Below are 21,803 nucleotides of genomic sequence, written 5' to 3' on the forward strand. Positions count from 1 at the left end.
TAGTTGATGGTTTATCTCACGATGGCAGCATTATCAATAATCCACTCAGGTCCACACATGTTCTGTGTAAGTATGTGGTGCTGTGAGCTGCTGGATACTTTACAATATCACTCTGAAGCGCCATAATCTCCTTCCTCCCTGCTTCTTCCTCCTTAGCTAATGGTAGCATCAGTGGCTAATCTCTCAACCGCTGCCACCTTCAGGGCACAGTTGGTCACTACATCACATTACAGTTTAGATATTGATGAGGGACCTCCTCTCAGGGGCTGCAGCTGGATACTAATGGCATTGTCAGAGGCACTTCCACCCAGCCAGAGGCTTGTTGTCCCGTCAGTGGCTTCAACTGGATACTATTGGGTCCTTTAGTAATCTCCGTGAAAAAACGTAATATTACGTCAATGGTACTGAGCTTTTGGGGATTTGAAATGACACAATATTACGTCAATGGCACTGAATGAGTTTTAGATATGTTTTTTGTGTTATTTTTTTTGTTTTTGGTGTAATCTTTGTTGTCTTGAAATGTTTTATTTATTTTGTTTAGGGCAGTGATTCTCAACTGGTGGGTGGGGACCCAAAAGTGGGCCATGGATGTTTACCGGGTGGGTCACGGACAGCTGGTCAAAAATAAACAACGTCTCTCATGTTGGACTTGTTTCTTTTTTAAATAAACTTTTCTTTTGACAGGCATGCTGGGAAATGCATGTTGCACAGGAAAATATATAGATTTTTGTAAAACTAAATTTGGTTGGTTGAATCCTAAAAAAAAAAAAAAAAGTGGGTTGCATATTAATGACTGTGGCAAAATGTGGGTCCCAGGGTGAAACCAGTTGAGAACCACTGCTTTAGGGTGACCAATGACCATATTTTGAATTCCAAAAAAAGAGGACACTTGGCCCACCTCGACATACTCAAGTAATCAATTTATTATGCATTGTAACAATCTTTCTTTGAAATATATCATATAAACCTTCTTAAAATCTCTCGATCATTGAAATATTGAGAAACATTTCCTCCTAGACATTAAAACTATAACAAAAAAACAAAAGTCAAGGCTTACAGAACAGTAAATGATCACTGAATATACACTTCAATAAATAGCCTTTTCAATTAAATCCACCGTCTCTTTTACTTTCTCTTGGACTTTGCTCCTCTTTCTCTTTTTTTTTTTTAAAAAAAAGAGGTTTTCAGTAATTGGTGGAATTTCTCCGATAGAGCAAATATCAGCAGAGATACATTAATATTAACGTGTCCAACTAAAACCTTGACAATTCCATTAATATGTAAAGATATGCCTAGGTAAAATCAGACGTATTTGTCATTGTGTATTTATTTTAGGGCCAGCAGTTGCTACAGTAATGGAGACGTGATGCAGATGTTTCTGTAACTGTAACTTTATTATTAAAAGTTTAGTGTGTGTTGAAAATCCAAACACGACTGTCCCGTGCACTGCACAGTGTGAAATCTCAACAATACATTTTTGGCATGTTTTTAACTCAATGCTACATTAGCTCCACTCAAGGAGAATTAGATCAATGTGCAAGTGTTACATAAGTTTTTTTTTTTTGTTTTTTTTCAGAAGAACGTAAACGTTACATAAAGGTGGAGCTCAGAATCGCCTCGCGGTGAATTAGAAGCTACAAAAGGAGGCTGCGTAACAAACAGTGGATGCCATTTTTAATCAGGCACTAATACGAACAGAGGCACAGGAACCGGGACAGGACGTCAGTTTTTCTACGCTGTGAAACCTTTGCTTTCTTCTTCAAGTAGAAATCTAAAAAAACAAGCTTTTTTTTTTTAACACCTTTCATTCTTTGTCTTTAACACAGGAAGTTAAAGAACAGACAGCGTAGATAGTGAATCATTGCACTTGTCAGTTATAAACGCATCGGTTAGAGTTGAAATAATGGACGTGAGATCCATTCATTGGTATTTACAGCAGCTTTTTAAGTCTTCTAAAAAGATTTGAACAAACTACAGAAATAAAACGTGTCAGAGATGAGAAGTGGGTGGTCTGTTGGGGGCAGGACGTCGTTACTCGCAGGTCACCTAAAGAATTGCAGAAAACAGACAATATTTTGCATTAATGGCTTTTCCCTTCAAGGCCGGAACATTCACAGCAGGGGTGTCAAACTCATTTTAGTTCAGGGGCCAAAAACGGAGCAGTTTGATCTCAAGTTATGCAAAAAAAAAAACAAAAAAAAACACATGCATAAAACATATACATAAAACACAAAATGTGTAAAAAAAATGGACAATATCCAAGCAATACATGACAGATATCAGTTAGTTACAATTACCTTTTCAATTAACTATGTTCAATTATGATTACAGTGACCCGTATTTTTTCCAACTACAATTTAAATTTTTTTTATTATTATAATTACATTCGCAATTACTGAATTTCAATTACATTTGATCACAATTTCTGAGCCTGAAATAAATTACCTAATAAAAGTTAAACTTCCTCTGGTGTTAGCATCTCTTATGATAACGGCTTCTAAATCAGCTGTAAAATACACTAGAAACAAATATTTATCTAATTTATTTCCTATCTATTGATTACCTTGTTAGGCTTCCTAATCAATGAAAATATATAATTTTAATATTTATGGTGTGAGTGTCTGAGCCTTGTTTGTGTCTGTATACCCCTAGATTTATATTTATTTTAAATGTTAAAGTGTGGAACTGTACATAGAACTGTAACATGGTTTGCATTAAGTTATAATTGACAATTCTTATAGAACTTTCATGGCAATTACAAAGTAAATTATTTAAACTCAATTACAATTTAGTTACGATTACGACAGCAACAGATTTTTACAATTATATCTACGTTATGATTGTAATTAATCATCAATTACATTTCTAATTGACCCCAACCCTGCCAACAGGATCTTCACTTTAAATTTCCTAGATTGTGCGACCAAGTTCTATTTAATTAAAGAGTAACTACTCGTTGGGTGGCATTTTTGTTGTCCTTTTGTGTATTTTTCCTGCAAAATATATATATTTTTTTGGAGTCATATTGTGTATTTGTGCTGCTATTTTGTTACTTTTAGAGTAATTTTTTATGTATTTCTGTTGTTTTAATTGTTTGTGAATACTGTGGGTTTGCAGTCATTTTTGGTGTACTTTTGTTGTCATTTTCTGTAACTATATATTTTATGAGTAATTTTGTGTATTTCTGTTGTCGTTTTGTTGATTTTTCTGTTTTTCTCTTGCCTTTTACTGTATTTTCCTGCAATGTTGTAATTCTTTGTATTTTTTAATGTATTCTTGCTCTTGTTTTGTGTATTTTCCTGTCACTTAGTACGTTTACTTTGGGGTCCGCATGTGGCCCCCGGCCCACCAGTTGCCTATGTCTGCTGCTCTATGGGTTGAAACCAGGCTAATACAATTGATTTTTGCTATTGGCTGAGAACAAGATCATGTGACATTTTGGGACCATCTTGCCTCACAAACAAGCACTGTTAGCCCCACCCCTTTTATAAAAACTAGCACCTGCGGGCTCCACAATCTGTGGTGAGTAGGTTAGATAGAGAGAAGAGTGAATAGAGAGGTATAATGAGTAATGAGTAGCTAATTAGCATAGCATAGATTGTTAATTGGAGATTTGATAGTATAGACTGGGTGTGTCTTAACTGCACTTAACTGCCACACCCATAATGAAAGCATTTTTTCCCCTCTTAGTGCCAGGTGAGGAGAATGCAGGGGTTTAGTTACCTTTAAGGGAAATAGGTCATAATTTGTGGAAAATTGAAGGATTTAAAAAAATAAATAAATAAATTTAACATTTTAACTATAAAAATGACCGCAATCATGTGATACAAGCAGTGGGGGAAACTGTGAGCACCTGCAAATATTGTTGAGTTTCATCGACACATTGATTCATGTTTTCTCTGTCATTTTTACGGGCCAATTTGTATGCTCCAATGGGCCGGATTTGGCCCCCGGGCCATGAGTTTGACACGTGATTTACAGCTTCCTGCGATTCATACTGACTCAGCACAAAACACGTGATCTACGACTCTGGTGCGGCGACGCTTTGGCGTGATGTTCTGGGGCGGGTTCGTGTGGAGACCCCCCCTGCTGTGCGTTCAACACGTGATTCAGACGGCTGAGGCTCAGCCTGAGAAGGAGAACTGGCGTCCCCAAGAAGCTCACGCAGGAACTTGAACTTGGACAGAAAGAGCTGCCAGACCACATACCAGCCTGAGGAGAGAGGAGGGGACACGGTGAAAAAAAAAACAAAATCATATATGCAAAACTAACAAGACATTCAAGGAAACGTGGTGCAAGACATGAAGCATGTCTGCTTTAGGCGGAGGTTAAACTTTGAGGTTTGGCTTTATGCCACATGTGAAGAGAACACGAGATAAACAGCAGTTATTACTGTGTTTAAACATCAAATACATACATATATACACTTAATGGGATGTTGTTAGAAAGGAAAGACCAATAAAACTAAGAAATTACCCAGTTTGTAAAATAATTTCACCACCAATATGATTTTAATTTTAAGTATGAGCTGTTCTGTGTGGTTCGTCATTAACAGGCTTAATAATAATAAAAATAAATGAATGAATAAAGAGTAAAAACAAGTCACTTATCTGTGGATTGTTCCAGGTAAATCATACAACTCTTGGAAAATATGATACACTATTAAATCTGATTACCTATGTTTTTGTTTTGTTTTTATCTTTGTTTTTATTCTTTTAAACCTTGTTTTATGTTTTCTGTGTGGCCATCAGCTATTTGTCAGAAAATATCAAATACAAATCAAGAACCATTGTATGAAATCAATATTAACATATTATAATTACATTAGTAGTTAATTTTGTCTCAAAAAATGTTGACAATAAAGTTGTTTATCAGCACAAACGATGAAACTTTATCGTCGCAGGCCTACAAATAACACACAAAGTAACTCCAAAAACACACAAAAATTACAATAAAAACAAAGAAATAAACAAAACAAAAAAAAAAAACACACAAAATGGATAAAAACATACACGTGACTTTAAAAATAAAAAATAAACTGCTAAAAAAAACCACACCAAAAACGACTCAAACACAAAATGTCTCTAAAACCACAAAATGACATACAAAATATGACATATTTATAGAAGATTACAACATAAATACACAAAAAGCCAACAATATAGGACAACAATATTAGAAAAGCACAATAATAAACATACGAAATGAGAAGGAAAAAAAATATAGAAAATTACAAACACACAAAATAACTCCAAAAATACACAAAGCCCTTTGTTATTGATCAGATTAGTCATTATTCGAAATTCTGACAAGAATTTTGATAATGTAGCCCTCAGATCAGACAATCACATTTGTGTTGCATTGTTTGTGGTTTATAGGTAATATTGCATTACTTACTTTATGAGCAATAGTTGTTTTGTTTTTTTTATAGTTATTGATATTTGGAGGTTTTACATTGTAATGTATTTATCAAATTTGTGCATTTGAATTCTGTTTATTAGAATTTGCGCACATACGTATTCCCACTGTTTGCAGGATATAAATAAAGCTAATACAGCTTTGATTGATCTGATCTGCCCACAGGTCAACACTTTGTTTATTAACCAAATAAACACTAAATAATCCAGCTTTACGTGTGTTTACTGCACTGGTTAGATAGTGTTTTGTTGACTTTCAACTCACCGAACAGCACAAAGAGCAGCGAGCAGAGCAGCGTGGCCAGAATGACCAACAGCACCGTGAGAGCGTCACTCTGCCACATGTCAGCCGGACTCAGATCTCACAAGGCAGGGGAGGAGGTGGTCAGCGGTGGGTCTTCACTCCAGCACCGCTAACAGTGAGCTAGCACACGGTCATCGCACTCAAAACACCGGGCTGCACCGTTAGCATGTGGCTAACCTTAGCTGAGCGACAAAACAGGGCCTTTGACGGTTTCCAAAACGACAGAACCGACTCGGTAACGGGATTCTGGAGGTCACAGCACCCGGTGAAGTTCTTCCAGACTGAGAAACATCACTGACACATGTGGTCAGGACGATTAGAGACGGCACGGAGCGGATCCTACACCGGATTAGAACAACAGACGAGCTATCACACTGAGGCTGCGCAATAGACCAGGGGCATTCTGGGTAACGTAGTTTGTTTCTAGAATGTTTTCTTTTTGTAAATAGTTTCATACATTCTAAATGTTATATATTTGTTTAAAAAATCTGTTATTCATGTAAGCTTTTATGGTTTCCTTCCTACAAAATCTCAAAAAATCTATTTCGTTTTTCTTCATTTTAAAATTTTTACACTAATAGAACATGTAATAAATGGTAAAAAAGAAAAGAAAAAAAAGTAACTGTTAGTTATTGGATGTGTAAAGTGTTATGAAAAACAGGGTAAAAGTACTTCCTCATAGGACATTTACTGGCCATTTTATAGACAAAATAAGCCATATATATATATATACTGTATATATGTGTGTGTTAATATTACAAGCGTTAAAGATTTAGGGTAAGTGGTTCCCAAACAGGGGTACAGGAATATATTGCAGGGGGTACTCAGAAATATTTAAAAATGTATTTAAAAATAATTGGGAAATGTTCGTACGTACTTCCTAGTCTTTTTTTTTTTTCTTTCTTACAAATTCACCACAAATTTATTGAAACAGGGTTATTTCATGCTGTAGAGGCAATTTTATTACAGTTCTGACAAGAGGAGACAATAATTAGTGACATTTTACAAAGGAGACTTACTATTTAAGTAATTCATTTTTAATGCATTTTTCTCTTTTTTTTTTATTTTGGCCAAATAATGCTGTCCCTTTAACATTCACAGGCAGAGTAATTCAACGCTCCTTCATGTCAGTATGTGGCAGTAAGCAGCATATTGAGTCCTTGATGCTGTTATATCAGACAACACTTTAATTTGTGATTAAAAACATTTGTCTAAAATGATCAATACAGGAGTCCAAAACCCACGATCAGTATTAAAACAGTCCATAAGCATTCATATTGTGGTATTAATCCACACATTACTAATAAAGATACAGGCAGGACTCATCTGAGCCTAAAAATAGTACCAAGAAAAATAATACATTTAATGAAACAAAGTGAGTGAATAAAGGTGAATAAAATCAGTTAATGTGTTCATTTCTGCAGTTAAACCAGCATTCTACCAACATAAGCATGGAGTATATTTATCAATCATTGCTAATGACATATCAGTTTGATTTAGTTAACTCTGGAATAAAAAAAATTATTAAATATAATTATTATAAATCAGCGTATAATTACAAGTTTACTGCCATCTATCGTCCCAGGGGGATTAGAAATGATCTACATTGTGTTTTTATGAACTTCTTTAGGAGAAGTGACCTTAAATAAATAAAAACAATAATGAACAGTTATGAATCAGAGTTTTAAGTAAACAAACAATACAATTCCACAATGTTCCTAAAGGATATAACTTTCATTTGATTATTGTTATTATTCATCAGGAATTGCACAATGCTTACTTTTACAGTTTTTCAATCTAATAGTATCTTAATTCTCCTCAGTGTCGACTTACAGTTGTGTACTTACTGACGTACGTTTTTAATTATTTAATGGATCCCTAAATTATGACTAGTGATAACTCATTTCATTTACAGAAAAAGGAAGTTTTTCCCAAAACTTAGGTTTGAAGGTATGTTGATTTATTCACAAAAAATATTTTATTCAAAGAAATCCACATGATTGGAAAAATCCAATAAGAAAACAGCCTGATTTAAAACAAAAATAATTAAACCAATTAACAAAAAAAACAGTAACATTTTGGCTGAAAACAGTTTTAATATGTTTTGTTTTTTGCTTTACTTTGGTTGGGTTTATTTAGGTTCGTCATTACTTGACTTATTGGCTGTTTAGCTCCATTGTGATTGGACGGGTCGACCTAATAGAATTAAGGTCATACACCATTAAAGTCCATAACGACTTTGTTTAAAATAAAGACACAATTTGTGCCAACAAGTCACTCCCTCTCAGCAGTTTACAGGAAGAAGCTTCGGAGCTTATAAAAGTGGATACCACGATTTACAAGCACACAAACTCGTGTTGGTTGTTCTCCGTCTAGTGAAAGAGCAGCGTTGAGGGGGCTGAGGCTCATCTCGGGGCCCGGCCTTGACTCTGGAGCTGGAGGATCTCTGCCACCAGCACCTGGGGGTCCAGCACCTGAGGGAACATCTCCATGGCTTTGTCCACCAGCGGGGCGCTGAAGATGGCCAGGAGCTTCTTGCGAGTGGCTTCCCGTTCCGCTCTGTTGGTAGGGTGCTGGTCGACCCTGTCCCGGTGTGGGTGTGAGTGTGAGTGCTCTCTTGGTCTATGGGGCATCGGAGGAGGTTGGGCGCCAAAGGGGTCCGACCAGAATTGTGGTCGATGCTGGGGGTGAACATGGCCAGGCTGGAAATTAGAAGGCTGGGTGTAACCAGGTATTCCAAGCTGGAAGCTGCAGAAGCCGGGGTACTGAGCGGGGCCGTAGTGCCTGACGCAGGTTGGTTGGAATGGCGGTGTGGGGCCCAAGGCGGGGGGAGCGCTGTGGGCACAACACGGCCCCATGGGGGGAAGGCAGAACGGCTGTCGTACGCTGTGATGGTGACTGAGAGATGGCGGTGGTCCGAACTGATGATCAAACAAACTCCGCTGAGCATCCATTGGCAGACTGTCTATAGAACCCAGACCAGAGTCCAGCAGCTCCTCGTGCTCAGACGTCGGCTGTGGGGGAGGCCTATCCTTCCTCGATGACGTCTTTCTGCTGGAGCGATGGCTCATCTTAGTCGACTCGGTTTTCCTGTTGTCTTTCTTCAAACTGCCGCTCTCGGGTCCCAGAGTCAGTTTCCTGGCCATGTCCTCCACCAGCAGGAGGCTCTGTCCACATAAAGCACTGGGGAAGGAAGGCGGGGTCGGTGTCTGTTTGGTGTTTTCACGAAGTTCGTCGGCCAACAAGCGGTTGGAGTGTTTGGGTCGCTCCGGGTGGAGGAACTTACATTTGACCCCATAGGTACACTTCTTCCCTGGAAAGAAAGCAGACACATTTATAGCAAGGATCAGCTTTAATAAATACTGCATGCTCCAACGCCACCTTGAGTTAGGGTGACCATATTTCCACAAAAGAGGACACTTGGGCCGACCTCGGCATACTCAAAACTCAACATTTTCTTGAATCTAAAATGTAACGGTAAAATACAATACAGTAGATAAATAATAAATCTCTCAATCAGTGAAACAATGAGAAACATTTCCTCCTTCGTTTTCTAATCCCTCTCTGCTGTTAGTTTGTAATTAAATCCACCAGTATTTGGTCTCTTTCAACCCATCTTGGACTTTAGTCTCTCTTCTCTTTTCCTCGTGTGTGACATTTCGTCAAAACAAAGCGGTTCTCATATAAAGTGGATTCCTTACCGTAGGGACAGAGCTGCTTCTTCTGGATCTTTGCAAACCTCCGTAAGAAGTTGTCCAATGTTGGCCCATGTCGGCCCAGAGGATCATCAGGAGGCATAAACCTGAGAGAAAAAACCAAAACCTTCATCTGGAAGAAGATCTTTCAGAACTGACTCGTATGGAAAGCTGTGTTAACTATAGTGGTGGGACTCAATTTAAAAAAAAAAAAAAATGTAATTAATTAGAGACTTTGTAATCAATTAATCTTGATTAACCAAAATTAATGGCAAAACAATATTTGACATGAGAAGCAACAATTTTCCAATTGAAATTGATTTTGGTATTTGGCTGAATCAATAAAAACAATAAATGAGCTTAAACAACAAAATTGTATTAATAATTTTCATCACTAAGTGGTAACATAATGTGTAATATGAATAAAGAATATTATGGTTGCATTGTTCACAAAGCACAAACTTAAACTTAAGTAAGCAAATTTGTTCTCCAAAGTTTACAAAAACAATTTTTTTTTTTGTGTATTAAAATTAAAAAACAGCACTTCATATAGGACATTCCAGAGAAGTGGAAACTGTGCAACAATAACTTGATATAAAACATATTTTAACAATTGCTAACTACATATGTGTAAGCCATAGAACTGTAACATGGTTCCCGAGGTTTGTGTTTACCGTAATTAAATTGTCAATGACAGTTTTTTATAGAATTTCAAAGCAAATTACAATTGAAGTAAATCATTGGAACTCAATTACAACACAAGCAATTATACCTAGAATATTTGCATTTCCTGAAGAAAATGCAAGTGACGATGCAGCTGCTACTGCTTTAAGAATGGGATTTGGCTGAACAGCCGAAGTTCAAAGTTTAAGGGAAAAAAGTTGAAAAGATGGATTTCCCTATTATTAAAGACCATTTTTGGAAGAAAAAAAAAATTGCTTAAAAAGATCTTTGACAAAAGTTATAAACCACAAACGTAGAAGCACCCCTGTGTCAAATGTTTCGGTCAAACGCTGAAGAGGTGAAATGCGCAGTAATCTGAGACAGATGAAAACAGATGAAAGCAGATTAATTTATAACCAACTTCGTTATTAACCGTTGACTCACTTGTTGTTGACAAATGAGTACATGAGCAGCCGTTCCTCGATGAAGCGTTTCCACTCCGGTTTCTCTCCCTGGAGGTCTCGGTACATGTCGTTGGACACCATGATGCCGTCGGACTGGAACGCGTGTTTGACTATGAAGCAGTCGTCGTTGCAGACCACACGTTTACCCGCCACGCGGCGAGACGGCGTGAACACCAGGAGCTTCCTTCTCTCCAGGTCTCGCAGGATGTGCTGATCTGTGTTAGGAGAGTCGTGACATTGTGATAATTGTTAATATCGTAATAATCGTTAATTATTAGAATCGTGGCATCCTGAATCGAAATCGAATCGTGAGGTCCCTCAGACGGCACACCCCTCAAAGTAAGATAGTAACAGATTAAAAAACAGATTTAGCTTTCCTTCACTTTCCGCACTAGTGGCGCTCGCTCGCACACCACGCCCTCTATGCTGTGAAAATTTCCTGGTGAAAACCCTGATGTTAAATGTTACCAACAGCAGGTTCAACCGCTTCAATGAAACAAAAACCTCTGTTTACGAGAATCAGTCAACGCCAGGCTGCCAACATGATGGGGCCAACACAATGAACCTCATCACTGGTAACAACCTGTAGAAAACATCTTTTCTCATCTTCTATCTGTGGCTGAGTGGCGACAAACATTGCTCAAAGCAGGAAAACAACAACTAAATTAGCATTTTTCTCCTCCTGAGTTACACAAATCAGTTTGGGGAAACTGCACTAAACAACCAACAATCAATGAAGCGGTTTTCTAAAACTCACGTCTATAAATATGCACAGAATGAATACAAAATACACAAAACGACAGAAAACACACACGAAAAACAAGTAAAGATATACAAAACGACAAAGAAATCCACAAAATGACTCCTAAATTACTCAAAAGGACAGAAGACACAAAGCATAACAGCAAAAATATGCAAAATGACAACAAAAATACACTAAATGACTCCTAAAAACACAAAAATACAGATAAATATACAAAATTACTCCTGAATTACACAAAATGAGAGAAAACACAAAGCATAACAGAAAAAATACACAAAATGATAATAAAAAATACACTAAAGAATTCCTAAAATACACAAACAGCAAAGGGACAGAAAAATGGACAAAATGATCAAATAAACACCGGTACACTAAATGGTGAATCCTAGAAACAAAAAAATACACTAAATAATTCATAAAATAACAGCACAAATACACAAAATAAAGGAGATGCATAATGCCACCAAGCAGTTGTAATGACATGCTACATACACAGAGCGAGGACGAACAGCGCCAATATCTAATTCATGTGTGGGAAACACAGGGTTGTACCTGTGATGGGCACGTCCGGCCTCGGCTGCTCTTTCCTCCACGAGGGAACGAACACGGTGATGTCACTGTGTCCTCGATCCAGGAAGAAGTTAACGGCTAACTGGATTCCCAGGCAGGAGAAAACTTCTTTGTTCCCGTGGCTGACAGAGCAGAGGAAGTTTATTAAAAAAAAAAAAGGTCAATAAGAGAGCGCTGACAAACAAGCGATTAAGAGCTCAAAGCAGACATCTTGTCTATAGTCAGAGGTACCAAGCAACAAAATACAAATACTTTGTTACTGTACTGGTATCTGTACTTTAATGGAGTATTTTTTTTTTTTTACTTTTACTTCTTACTTTTTCTAAGCAAATATCTGTACTTTCTACTCCTTACATTTTAGGAACGAGCTCATTACTTTCACTCAACTCCCGAAACGATTCGATTCACGATACTGGGTTCACGAAACGATTCTCTCACGATTTGTTTTACAAAATGGGACTGTACATAAATGACTGAAAAATATTCCTTTCTTTTTTGGGGGAAAATACTGTACTATTTTTCTTTTGTTTTTAATTATCAAAAGAATCCCTTGATAAACTATTCAAAACACTGCAATTTAACCAAAAAATAAATCTTGAATGAAATAAATAAAGGAATAATTCAAATGAGGAAGCCTGTTAATTTAAATTCTGGTTCTATAGTAAACAATAAAAAACTGCATGATAGTTCCTTTTTCTTTTTAAAAGTGCAACTGAAAATGTATTTTGTGCCTTTGCAATTGGACTTAAAAAAAAACCATTGCACTGTATTTATGGCAGATATTTGTTTGGACCAGCAGAGGGCGCTGGTAACCCAGTGGTCGGTTGGCGTGCAGATATCTTGCAGTGAAAAAGAGATGCTATGCTAGCAGACAGAGCTAATAGAAAAACGTGACTTTTACAGATATTTACATAATATTACAGATATTCTTTCAGTGCTAAAGGGGTAAGGAATCATTTATGTTTAAGAGTAGAAGGCGGCCAGAAAGAAAGTAGTAGCAGATTCCGCCCGCCACCAACACTTCTGGATAGCGCCCTCTGCTGTGCGATTCAATTTTCACAGCATCGATGTAAACCGTGATACCTATGAATCGATTTTTAACTGCCTTACGATTAATCATTACATCCCTAGAACGCGCACTCAGTGAAGGACTCGTTATGCCTGGCTCCGTTCATAGCGGACCGTGCGCATTCCAAAGGAGCGCACTGGTGTTTATACTCGGCACATTCACCAATCTACACTCCAAAAACATGTGAACAAAGACGGACATTGGCAGCGAAAGCTGCATGTAACCATGATGCCTTCTCGGCCATGGGAAATCTCAGCATCAGTTAACCACTGAATACACAGGGACGTGACGGAGCGCTCAGCCGCTCCTTCCAAAATAAGGTCATCCATACGCACTCGCATGAATGCGACCAGATAAAATTTTCACTTGCACACACTGAAAATATACTCGCATATGCGACCATTTTGGTCGCAGTCTCAAACCCCGAGCTGATTGCCAGAAGCGTTACTTGATTGAAATTGTACTCAAGTACCAGTAAGTCATACTTAAAATACTCAAGTACCAGTAAAAGTAGCTCAACTAAATAGTACTCAAAGTAAAAGTTGCTAGTTACTTTCAGCCCTGGTAATAAATCTTGCCACGGCTCCCTTACATACAGTAAACATCTCATGTATAAACTTAACTTGCACTAATGGAACTTAATTTATTTTCCACAAAGGCATCTGTATAAAATAAAAAAAAAGTGTTAAAATGTACAATTCTTTCTAAAATAAAATAACACCAATTAATTCAATTAAAAATAAAAATAACAATTCTCAGGCTCCAAGTATAGCTACATTTATGAACTGTAAAACTGTGCCAATGTGCCATGGGGTAACAACAACATAAATAGGTAGAAACCACAACCTAAACCATAGAAAGCGGCCTTGATCAGAAATGGCACGACTAAGAACATATGGATAATATTCAATGTGCAATTAAATGGAAACAAAAAAATAATCACAAACGATAATAAATTATTCAGTAACAGTTGGGTGTAGAAATGTAACAAATTACTTCTTTTAAAACGTAGTTAAGTACAAGTAAAATTACCCATAAAAGCAACTGAATTACAGTAAAGTACTGGTTTCACCTTTGCTAAATGCAGGTTCTCACTGTTCTGCAGATGAAAAGAACAAAGTTTCCTTTTTAAAGCACAGTTTGTTCTGTACATGACACCCAGCAAAGGGAGGGACAGGGACATGCTTAAAATGATAATTAAAAACAACAGATTCCTCTGCTCACTGCATCTGTAGCACGTCTGGGATCTAGGGCTGGGCAATATATCAATATTAAAGATATATCGAGTTTTCTATTTTGGTGATACAGAAGATTATAATATTGCCTATATCGATATATATATTTTCTACAGCTTATTTTGTATCAAAATACTTGTTTTAGGAGTTGCTGATTTCACTACTTCTCAGAACAGCATGGAATGCATAGTTAGATGGATTTCTGAGTGCATCCTAACCCAGACCTTCCCCTAAAGAAGACACACTATAGAACTCACTCACACGTGCTGTCCCTAATAGGAGAAAAAGTTATAAAAATGTATATCGTATATCGCCATTTTGAGAAAATATATAGAGATGAGTTTTGGTCCATATCGCCCAGCCCTACTGGGAACCCCATTTAATAATAATTTGATCATAATTACGATTAGCATTTTTTACTAAAATTTTAATTTTCCACTATCTCTCTCTCAAGTACCCCCTGTAGCGCCATCACGTACCCCCATTTGAGAAACACTGGTTTAGTGCACCAGGCATTAACATGGTATGTAACGGCATGAGCTGAGGGATAGAACGTCTGCACGTCATTCCACCCAATACTGGAACTAAGTAAATGTTCTAACAAGAGCCCTCAAATAATGCAAACCTCCGCCAAGCACCAAATCTCTAGCCTGGCGATAAGCCACACCCACTCCCTTACTTTTTGTAAGAAAGCAGGTATGGTAACGCTGTCGTTTCTGCTCACGTCCTCTGTTCAAAAGAAACCAATCCAATCAGAGCCGTACAGAAAGAACGTCATATCTCCTACGCCAAGCAGTGTCAAATCAAACATGGCGGCCGCCACGGAGAAGACGTTCAGACCTATGATCTGCTCTGTTTTAAGAGACCTGGATGTATTGTTGAAACCACAACAAGAAGAGGCTTTAAACAATAAGTCTGTACTGTACTACATGCCATTTTCCTCTCCCAGATCTGTTTAAGAAAAAAGATCTACGCTTGTTGTGCTATTCTCATCATGTCCACTCTTTGCCTGATTGGTTACTCTGCGCATGGGGCATCAGAACAACACTACCAAAAATAGACCACCTGTAAAGCATTAGCTTTATCTGTTTACTCTGAGATTAAAGGAATGAGGCATGTGGCACGAACTTCAAATTCAACCCTGATGTCAATCTGAAGTTAATCCATCTGCACCTACTTGTTAGATATGTGAACCTGTATTTATACTGCTTTTTTATTTATAGCCTTTTCTCTGAGTCCGTTTGATGTTTACATGCTGCTATGACAACATAATGACTCACTGTGAGACCATTAAAATACCATCTTATCCTATTTATCAGTCCTGGATTAAACAAAAGCATGTCAAATAATTTCCATATCTAGATTCAGAGCCTGACCAACTAAAAACCACTAAGACATACAACTAGGGATGGGAATCAAAAACAGTTCTTTCTGAGAACCAGTTCCCAGTAATCCAATTCCTGGGAATCATTTCTTTGCTTGCCGGGGGATTCCGCTTATCGGTTCCTCTTACGTCACAAATACATAACGACAAACTCCTTCAGGTCCTGTATAATGTGTTTATGCTAGCACCAAGTGAAGCTCCTCCCACCACAGAGTTGTTTGAAAGGAAAAGCACGTTTTTTATAAATAAAGATAGATTGATTGGTTAATAAACATTAATAATTTTAGTGCAAAGACACACTAGCTGAAGTTTAAGGCGTGACATGTTGCCAGGCCTGTTCCTACACACAAGGGTTATCTGTGTGCAGCGTGCACGCTCTGGGACACTGATTTGCATATTGAGGATGCAGTTTGACGGCGTGCCTGAACTTGCAACATGGAAAAGGGTGCGCGCGCACACACACACACACGCACACGCACACGCACACACACCTCGTTTAATCCCTTTTTAACCAAATCTGCAGCAACTTCAGTGGTAGAGAACTCAATTCAAAAAGTTTGAACTAAAAGCTGGATTTTTTTTAAATATTTCTACAAGCCTCAATTAAACTTTTTCTCATTCAACATTAGCTTCACACCAATAAAACCCTCTTTAATTATTTTTGTTTCATAAAAACGGTGAGAAAAACTCCACTCTGCTGAAGATCAGTCTCTCTTTCTTAAAGACTCACGGTTGCCAGGTTAAGCGTTTTAAAACATAAAAATATGAAGTGTAGTAAAAATCAGACTTTTTGCTTGTACCAAACCTTTGACTGGTGACAGATATATATATATATATATATACAGTATATCTTGTCATATAGAAATATAGATACAGTATGTAGATTTACAGAGAAATATAAACAAATGTTATATATATATATATAGATTAAAATACATGTAGATACATACATCAATAGAAATATAAATATGCAGAGAAAGAGATGGAGATAGATATTTAGAGATATCTGGATATTTATGAATAATCCCCATTCAAATCACTTTAAAATGATTGCTGTTAACTCTTTAAGAGTGCCCCAATACAATATTGATATGATTGATATGTATCGGCCAGCATCCATACCTTTTTTAAGGATTACTAATTTCTTTTTTATTTATTTATTCTATTCAATTGTTGAATATTCTTGTTTAAGTTAAGCTAGTGGCTATTTTCCACTATTTTGTTTTGCTTTTATTTGATTAAATGAGGTTTTTTAGGGTTTTAGAATCAATTGTTTTATGTACTTCATTTAATTGTAGAATATTTGTATGCTTAGTGTTAGTGTTTTTCCTCATACCTACTGTTGCCGACTATTGTTCTCTGTTTGACTAATATATATTGATCAAGCCTTTTCTAACATTCCACACTACAAAATAAATAATAAAAGTAGGTATGATTTGTGCCGATATCATATTGAATTAATAGGCCGTTAACGCAGTAAACACACCACTCCCTGAGTTCTATTTCAAACAGAAAACAAACTGCAGTAGCAGCTCCAGAAATGAGGAGCATGAGAAAGCTCTGGATGTTTTCAGACTAGTATGTTTATTTTCTCACCTCATGGCCACGTTGCTGCCGTCTATAACGATGGGTCTCAAGATGTCCTCATCCTCCTCCCTGCTCTGTCCTGAAACAGGGAACACCACAGCGGAGCCACCGGTTCGCTCCTCGCCTGGGGGCCTCAGCACCGACAGCGTGGTCACGGGTCCCTGCTGGAACTCTGGACTGGCTCCGATCAGAACCAGCTGCCCGAGCATCTTGTCCGTGTCGGTCCCAAACGTGTGCTGCACGGCCTGGACCTGAGCCGTGGAATAGCCCAGTTTATGGAAAAAGTCCAGCTGGGCCTCAGGGAGCTGGGACTCCGGGGTCGACTCGGGGTCACCGGGGTGCATGTTCTCTCAGGAGCAGGAGAGGCCTGGAGCGCAGACGTGGTGTGAGCTCAGAGGGTTGATATCACTGCTGCACGACACGTCCTGCGCTCATCACTCATGTTGCTGCTGTGTGGAAGTCCCACAATTAGAGATGATAGACACGGGAACGTTGAACACAACACACTGTAAACAGGTGAACGCCCTGCAGCACAAATGAAGTAAAACCAAGGAATGCAAAGAAAAGTGTGGCATCAGCACATTTACACAGATCAGCCACAGCATAATGACCCTCTACATTGCTTTGTTTATCTTTAATCAACTTTCTCTAATCAGATGTTTTTAAAACTTCCTGAAATCACACCAAACATGTTTAATACGGTTAATTCAGCTAACTATTTTAATTAATTTTATATTTCTACAATGTTTTGCACACTATAATCTCACCTTCAGGACCAAGAGCTACAGAGTTTCTACAGCTGTAGTAAAATTAAACTTTTAACTTTTTAATGTCATTTGAAATTCAGTTCAAGACCAACTTCACAGTAAACATAATTTGGGGGGTCGGGGGGCACATCAATTACATAGGGTTAGGGTATATTTTTTTCTAGTATCTAGTGCAGACGTGCAACTGGCCCAAAGTAAACACACAAAATGACAATATTATACACAAAAAAACTGACTAAAATAATCAAAATCCCTCCAAAAATACAAGATGACTACAAAAATAGACAGAAATCTAGAAAACAACAAAAATACAAAAAATAAAAACCATTAAGAAAAATCTTTGTGGGACAATCAAATTTTTTGTTAAATTTACATTGTCCCCATGTTGTTTATACATTTAAAAAAATAAAATAAAATCTTACCATTTATTTTGAAATGTGCGACTAATTACAATCATAAAATCATTTTTTTTTTTAAGAGCTTTTTATCTGCTATTTATGGTTTATTAAATGTGTCATGTGTATGTATATGTTATGTGGTCTTTACAGCGTTCTATGCTTCGTTTATAACACATACACTCTGTCACAAAAAAAAGTTCCTGACAGAAAAATAAAGTTCTTTGAATTTGAAATCACAAATGGCTTTGTGAGAGATGTGACATCTGTCCGTTTGCTAAAGTTGCTACACATTAAACCCCCTGGTTTACAATGGGAAACTGTGATTGTCCCAAAATACAGTATGTCAAGAGTTTAGTCCATTTCTGGAGGTGAATGGTCATCATATCACACCAGTGTGTAAGGAGACATTTCTGTCTCCTTACACACACATTTACCGAGAACCGATTGTGTGAAAAGGCATTATATTGTCCCAAAACATGCATGTGAGTGTATATTCCCTGTCATATTGCAATTTCTGCTTGTTTTTCTTTAAAAAATAATTGAAAATTTTTAAAATAAAAACAAAATTGCCAATGGGTTTAGTCTTGAAAGTTTAGAATTCAGTAGCTTGAACCGTGTTTAGGTGAGGGTTCTGCAGGGGTCTGCAACCTGCGGCTCTGGAGCTTAATGTGGTCCTTTGACTCTTTTGCAATGGCTCCCTATAGTTTTTTTTAAAAAAAACTATTGAAATAAATTGTTTTTTTGTTTTGTTTTTTTACAGAGGCTATTAATGATTAATGACACATAAAATCAAGATATAACAATTTGTAAACTTCAAATGAATCACGTTGTCCAATGACCATCTTCCTACTTCACCTCCTGCAACATCTACAGACCATCATCTTTCCTACACCTGTGGCTAACTTTCAGTTTTAAATCCCTGGTAAGATAGCTAAACCAACAAAAACACTATTCTGGAAGAAAATAGAGATTTTAATTGTGTGGGAACAGATTCCTTTAACCACCAATGTGCAGGTTAAATATACATGTTTTATTTGTGGCAAGAAATGAGCATTTAGCATGTGTTGATCACATGATCATGTGTTATCAACTTCAAGTTACTTTTTGTAGCGTTTCAAATACATTTACTAAAAAAAAATCTTCTTTATATAACACTGTGTTCATGTCAACTGAGATGTGTAAGAATTTGAAGATGCAAGATACTGTTTTGTTTCTTGATGTAAATTTATTTTATTTTATTTCAAACTGTTTTTTAAGTTTCCATTTACATGATCAATAAAAATCCAACATTATTCTATATAATTTTAACTGTATAGAATTTAATACACTGTATTGTCTTCATTGAGAATGTATTTTTTCAGCTCCAGGAGTTGCGTTTTCTTTTAAATTGTATAAAAGAAATGACCTGTTATTTCAGCCACTGCTTGTTGCAGAAAAACTTAATATTGACACTAAAACCTGAAAACATTTAGCAAATATACCTCGAGTCACTGTCAATCTTTACGTCATACAAAACTACAGTACGCCAGTTAAGTCAACTATTCATTAGCACGTTTGAAAATTAGGAGATTTATGCTTTCTACATTTCAAGACTCAAATATCTAATAAAATTTAATTTCTTATCTATCTCTATACTGTGTAAATCAGTTTTTCCAGAGACACTTTGAATACGGAAGGTTAGAATTGGTAGGAAAACACACAGATATCACAACTTTAAGCTTTAACTTTAGTGATATGTGCATATGCAGCAATGCATGTGATTACATACGTGAAAATATAATAATAAATACACATTTCCGTTGCAAAATAAGCTTCGACTAAAAGCAAAAATTAGCAAATTATCAAAACGTTAGATGACTACTCCTGTTTATGTTCCTAAAACTTGCTCAATGAAAATGATGCATATGACATTATTCTTAAAGATAATTTTTACATTAAAATAAAATAAAAAAAATAATAGTGTGATGAGTCACTGCAAGTGATTTCACTACTTTTCCCCAGTAATGCTGAATTATCTTTCTGGTTGGATTTTATTGACAAATAAAGGAAAAAAATAAATAAAAAATAAATAAATAAATCGAGTTTTAAAATGCGTATCACCATTTTGAGACAGAACACAGATATAATGTGGTCCATGTCGCCCAGTCCTACCTTATTTATGTACATTTTAAATCAATAATTGTACACCAGTGCTCAAAAAGAGTGGCAGACTACTGTCAAACAATATATCATTAATCATTGCTATTACTCTTATTATTACTATAGGGACATTTGCAAAACTTTAAGTGAAACTTTAAATTAAATTAAAATGAATTTTAGTGTCTTTAATAAATAAATAAATAAATAAATAAAAAGCACACTTTAAAAGACACACCCGTACCTGAGCTTCACTGGTACACGTTTAAAATGAGTATTTTTTAGAAAAAGAAAGGCAAAAACTTAACTAAACTTCTATCCTTTAGCTTAACACAGACTTACCTGTGCGTTAAACAGCCCGCTTTACTCCGTCTGTCTGTGTCTGTGTCTGTGTCTGTATCTGTGTCTGTGGGTTTGGTTCAGTTTTACCACATGAGGAAGTTCAGCGTTTCCTTATTTTCACACACAGGAGCCGGCGGAAGGACAGGATTTCAAAATAAAGTCCGCCGAGCAAACAAACCCAATGAGTATGTAGGGAGACCTGTATGGTATGAGGGCCACAATGAAATACACCGTTCATTAATTCATTTAAAAATTGTCAATAATTACTTAAATCCATTTTACATTTTATTTTCATTCTGAAAATTATGAAGTATAAATATTTCAGTATTTATTCATTTATTTCATGGCCTGGTGTTTAGGCGTTTGCAACACTTCAGGAAATAATTGTAACTGTCAAACCCGCTCGTCTGTGTGTGTGTGTGTGTGTGCGTGTGTGCGTGTGCGTGTGCGTGTGCGTGTGCGTGTGTGTGTGTGTGTGTGTTATAATAATGGCAATATCAAGTTAGTATATGTGAGGGAAAGGAACAATATATATATATATATATATATATAAACTGTTATAAAATGATCAAGAAAATCCTGAAACTCATTGAAATCTCTATCTAAAGCTAAGATGGATGACTTTTTTTCCAATTACTCTTTTTTTTCAATTACAATAATAACCAATTTCAGCTCTAATACGGGAAAGAACAATGGTTTTTTAAGTAATTTTCTACAATGCATGTCTGGTAGTCATTTTATGTGCTTTAATTGACATTTTGTTTAGGAAGTCATTTTGTGTATTTTTCTGGTTGTGTAGATAGAGATTACAGCAGTCCAACATGAAAACATTAAAAGACTAAATCACCCAGAGAGCGCAAACCTCCACGGAGCACCAGATCTCCTCTTTGACAGAAATTGGCAGCAGTTACAGTATCTTGATCAGTGATCCATAGTATCATTATCATTTACACTGTAATGGTGCAAAGTCACCAGCAGGAGGTGCTGTAGAACCAGTTCAAGAAGAGAG

General features: G+C 36.7%; 2 protein-coding genes across 5 annotated transcripts; both read right to left on the minus strand.

Annotated features, from left to right (window-relative positions):
• Positions 1 to 1,375: 1,375 nt before the first annotated feature.
• Positions 1,376 to 6,104, minus strand: smim13 (small integral membrane protein 13). Of its 2 annotated transcripts, none has more exons than XM_028461414.1 (3): positions 5,683 to 6,104; positions 4,003 to 4,212; positions 1,376 to 2,046 (listed from the first exon to the last, which is right to left on the minus strand). In XM_028461414.1, the coding sequence occupies exons 1-2, from the start codon at positions 5,759 to 5,761 to the stop codon at positions 4,022 to 4,024; spliced, it is 270 nt and encodes an 89-aa protein (XP_028317215.1). In that variant the 5' UTR covers positions 5,762 to 6,104; the 3' UTR covers positions 1,376 to 2,046; positions 4,003 to 4,021. The 2 variants fall into 2 exon arrangements, with proteins under 2 accessions (XP_028317215.1, XP_028317214.1); XM_028461413.1 differs by having other exon boundaries at positions 3,999 to 4,212.
• Positions 6,105 to 6,772: 668 nt separating this feature from the next.
• On the minus strand, positions 6,773 to 20,900 carry zc3h12ab (zinc finger CCCH-type containing 12Ab). Of its 3 annotated transcripts, none has more exons than XM_028461170.1 (6): positions 20,795 to 20,900; positions 17,161 to 17,600; positions 11,859 to 11,998; positions 10,524 to 10,758; positions 9,423 to 9,523; positions 6,773 to 9,034 (listed from the first exon to the last, which is right to left on the minus strand). In XM_028461170.1, exons 2-6 carry the CDS (start codon positions 17,493 to 17,495, stop codon positions 8,127 to 8,129), a joined length of 1,719 nt encoding a protein of 572 aa, XP_028316971.1. In that variant the 5' UTR covers positions 17,496 to 17,600; positions 20,795 to 20,900; the 3' UTR covers positions 6,773 to 8,126. The 3 variants fall into 3 exon arrangements, with proteins under 3 accessions (XP_028316971.1, XP_028316972.1, XP_028316970.1); XM_028461171.1 differs by having other exon boundaries at positions 17,161 to 17,597; positions 20,795 to 20,877; XM_028461169.1 differs by having other exon boundaries at positions 17,161 to 17,676; positions 20,795 to 20,876.
• Between the last annotated feature and the right edge of the window lie 903 nt (positions 20,901 to 21,803).

Source organism: Gouania willdenowi, chromosome 11, assembly GCF_900634775.1.
Source record: "Gouania willdenowi chromosome 11, fGouWil2.1, whole genome shotgun sequence".
NCBI classification, from domain to species: Eukaryota; Metazoa; Chordata; class Actinopteri; order Blenniiformes; family Gobiesocidae; genus Gouania; species Gouania willdenowi.

Bases quoted from the DNA above. Each gene is read 5' to 3' on its own strand.
- smim13 (XM_028461414.1), bottom strand. From the start codon at position 5,761: ATGTGGCAGAGTGACGCTCTCACGGTGCTGTTGGTCATTCTGGCCACG. The intron at 4,213-5,682 runs GTGAGTTGAAAG...CTCTCTCCTCAG, and splicing joins GCTGCTCTTTGTGCTGTTCG to GCTGGTATGTGGTCTGGCAG.
- zc3h12ab (XM_028461170.1), bottom strand. From the start codon at position 17,495: ATGCACCCCGGTGACCCCGAGTCGACCCCGGAGTCCCAGCTCCCTGAG. The intron at 9,524-10,523 runs GTGAGTCAACGG...TTTTTCTCTCAG, and splicing joins TACTCATTTGTCAACAACAA to GTTTATGCCTCCTGATGATC. The intron at 9,035-9,422 runs GTAAGGAATCCA...CTTTCTTTCCAG, and splicing joins GAAGCAGCTCTGTCCCTACG to GGAAGAAGTGTACCTATGGG.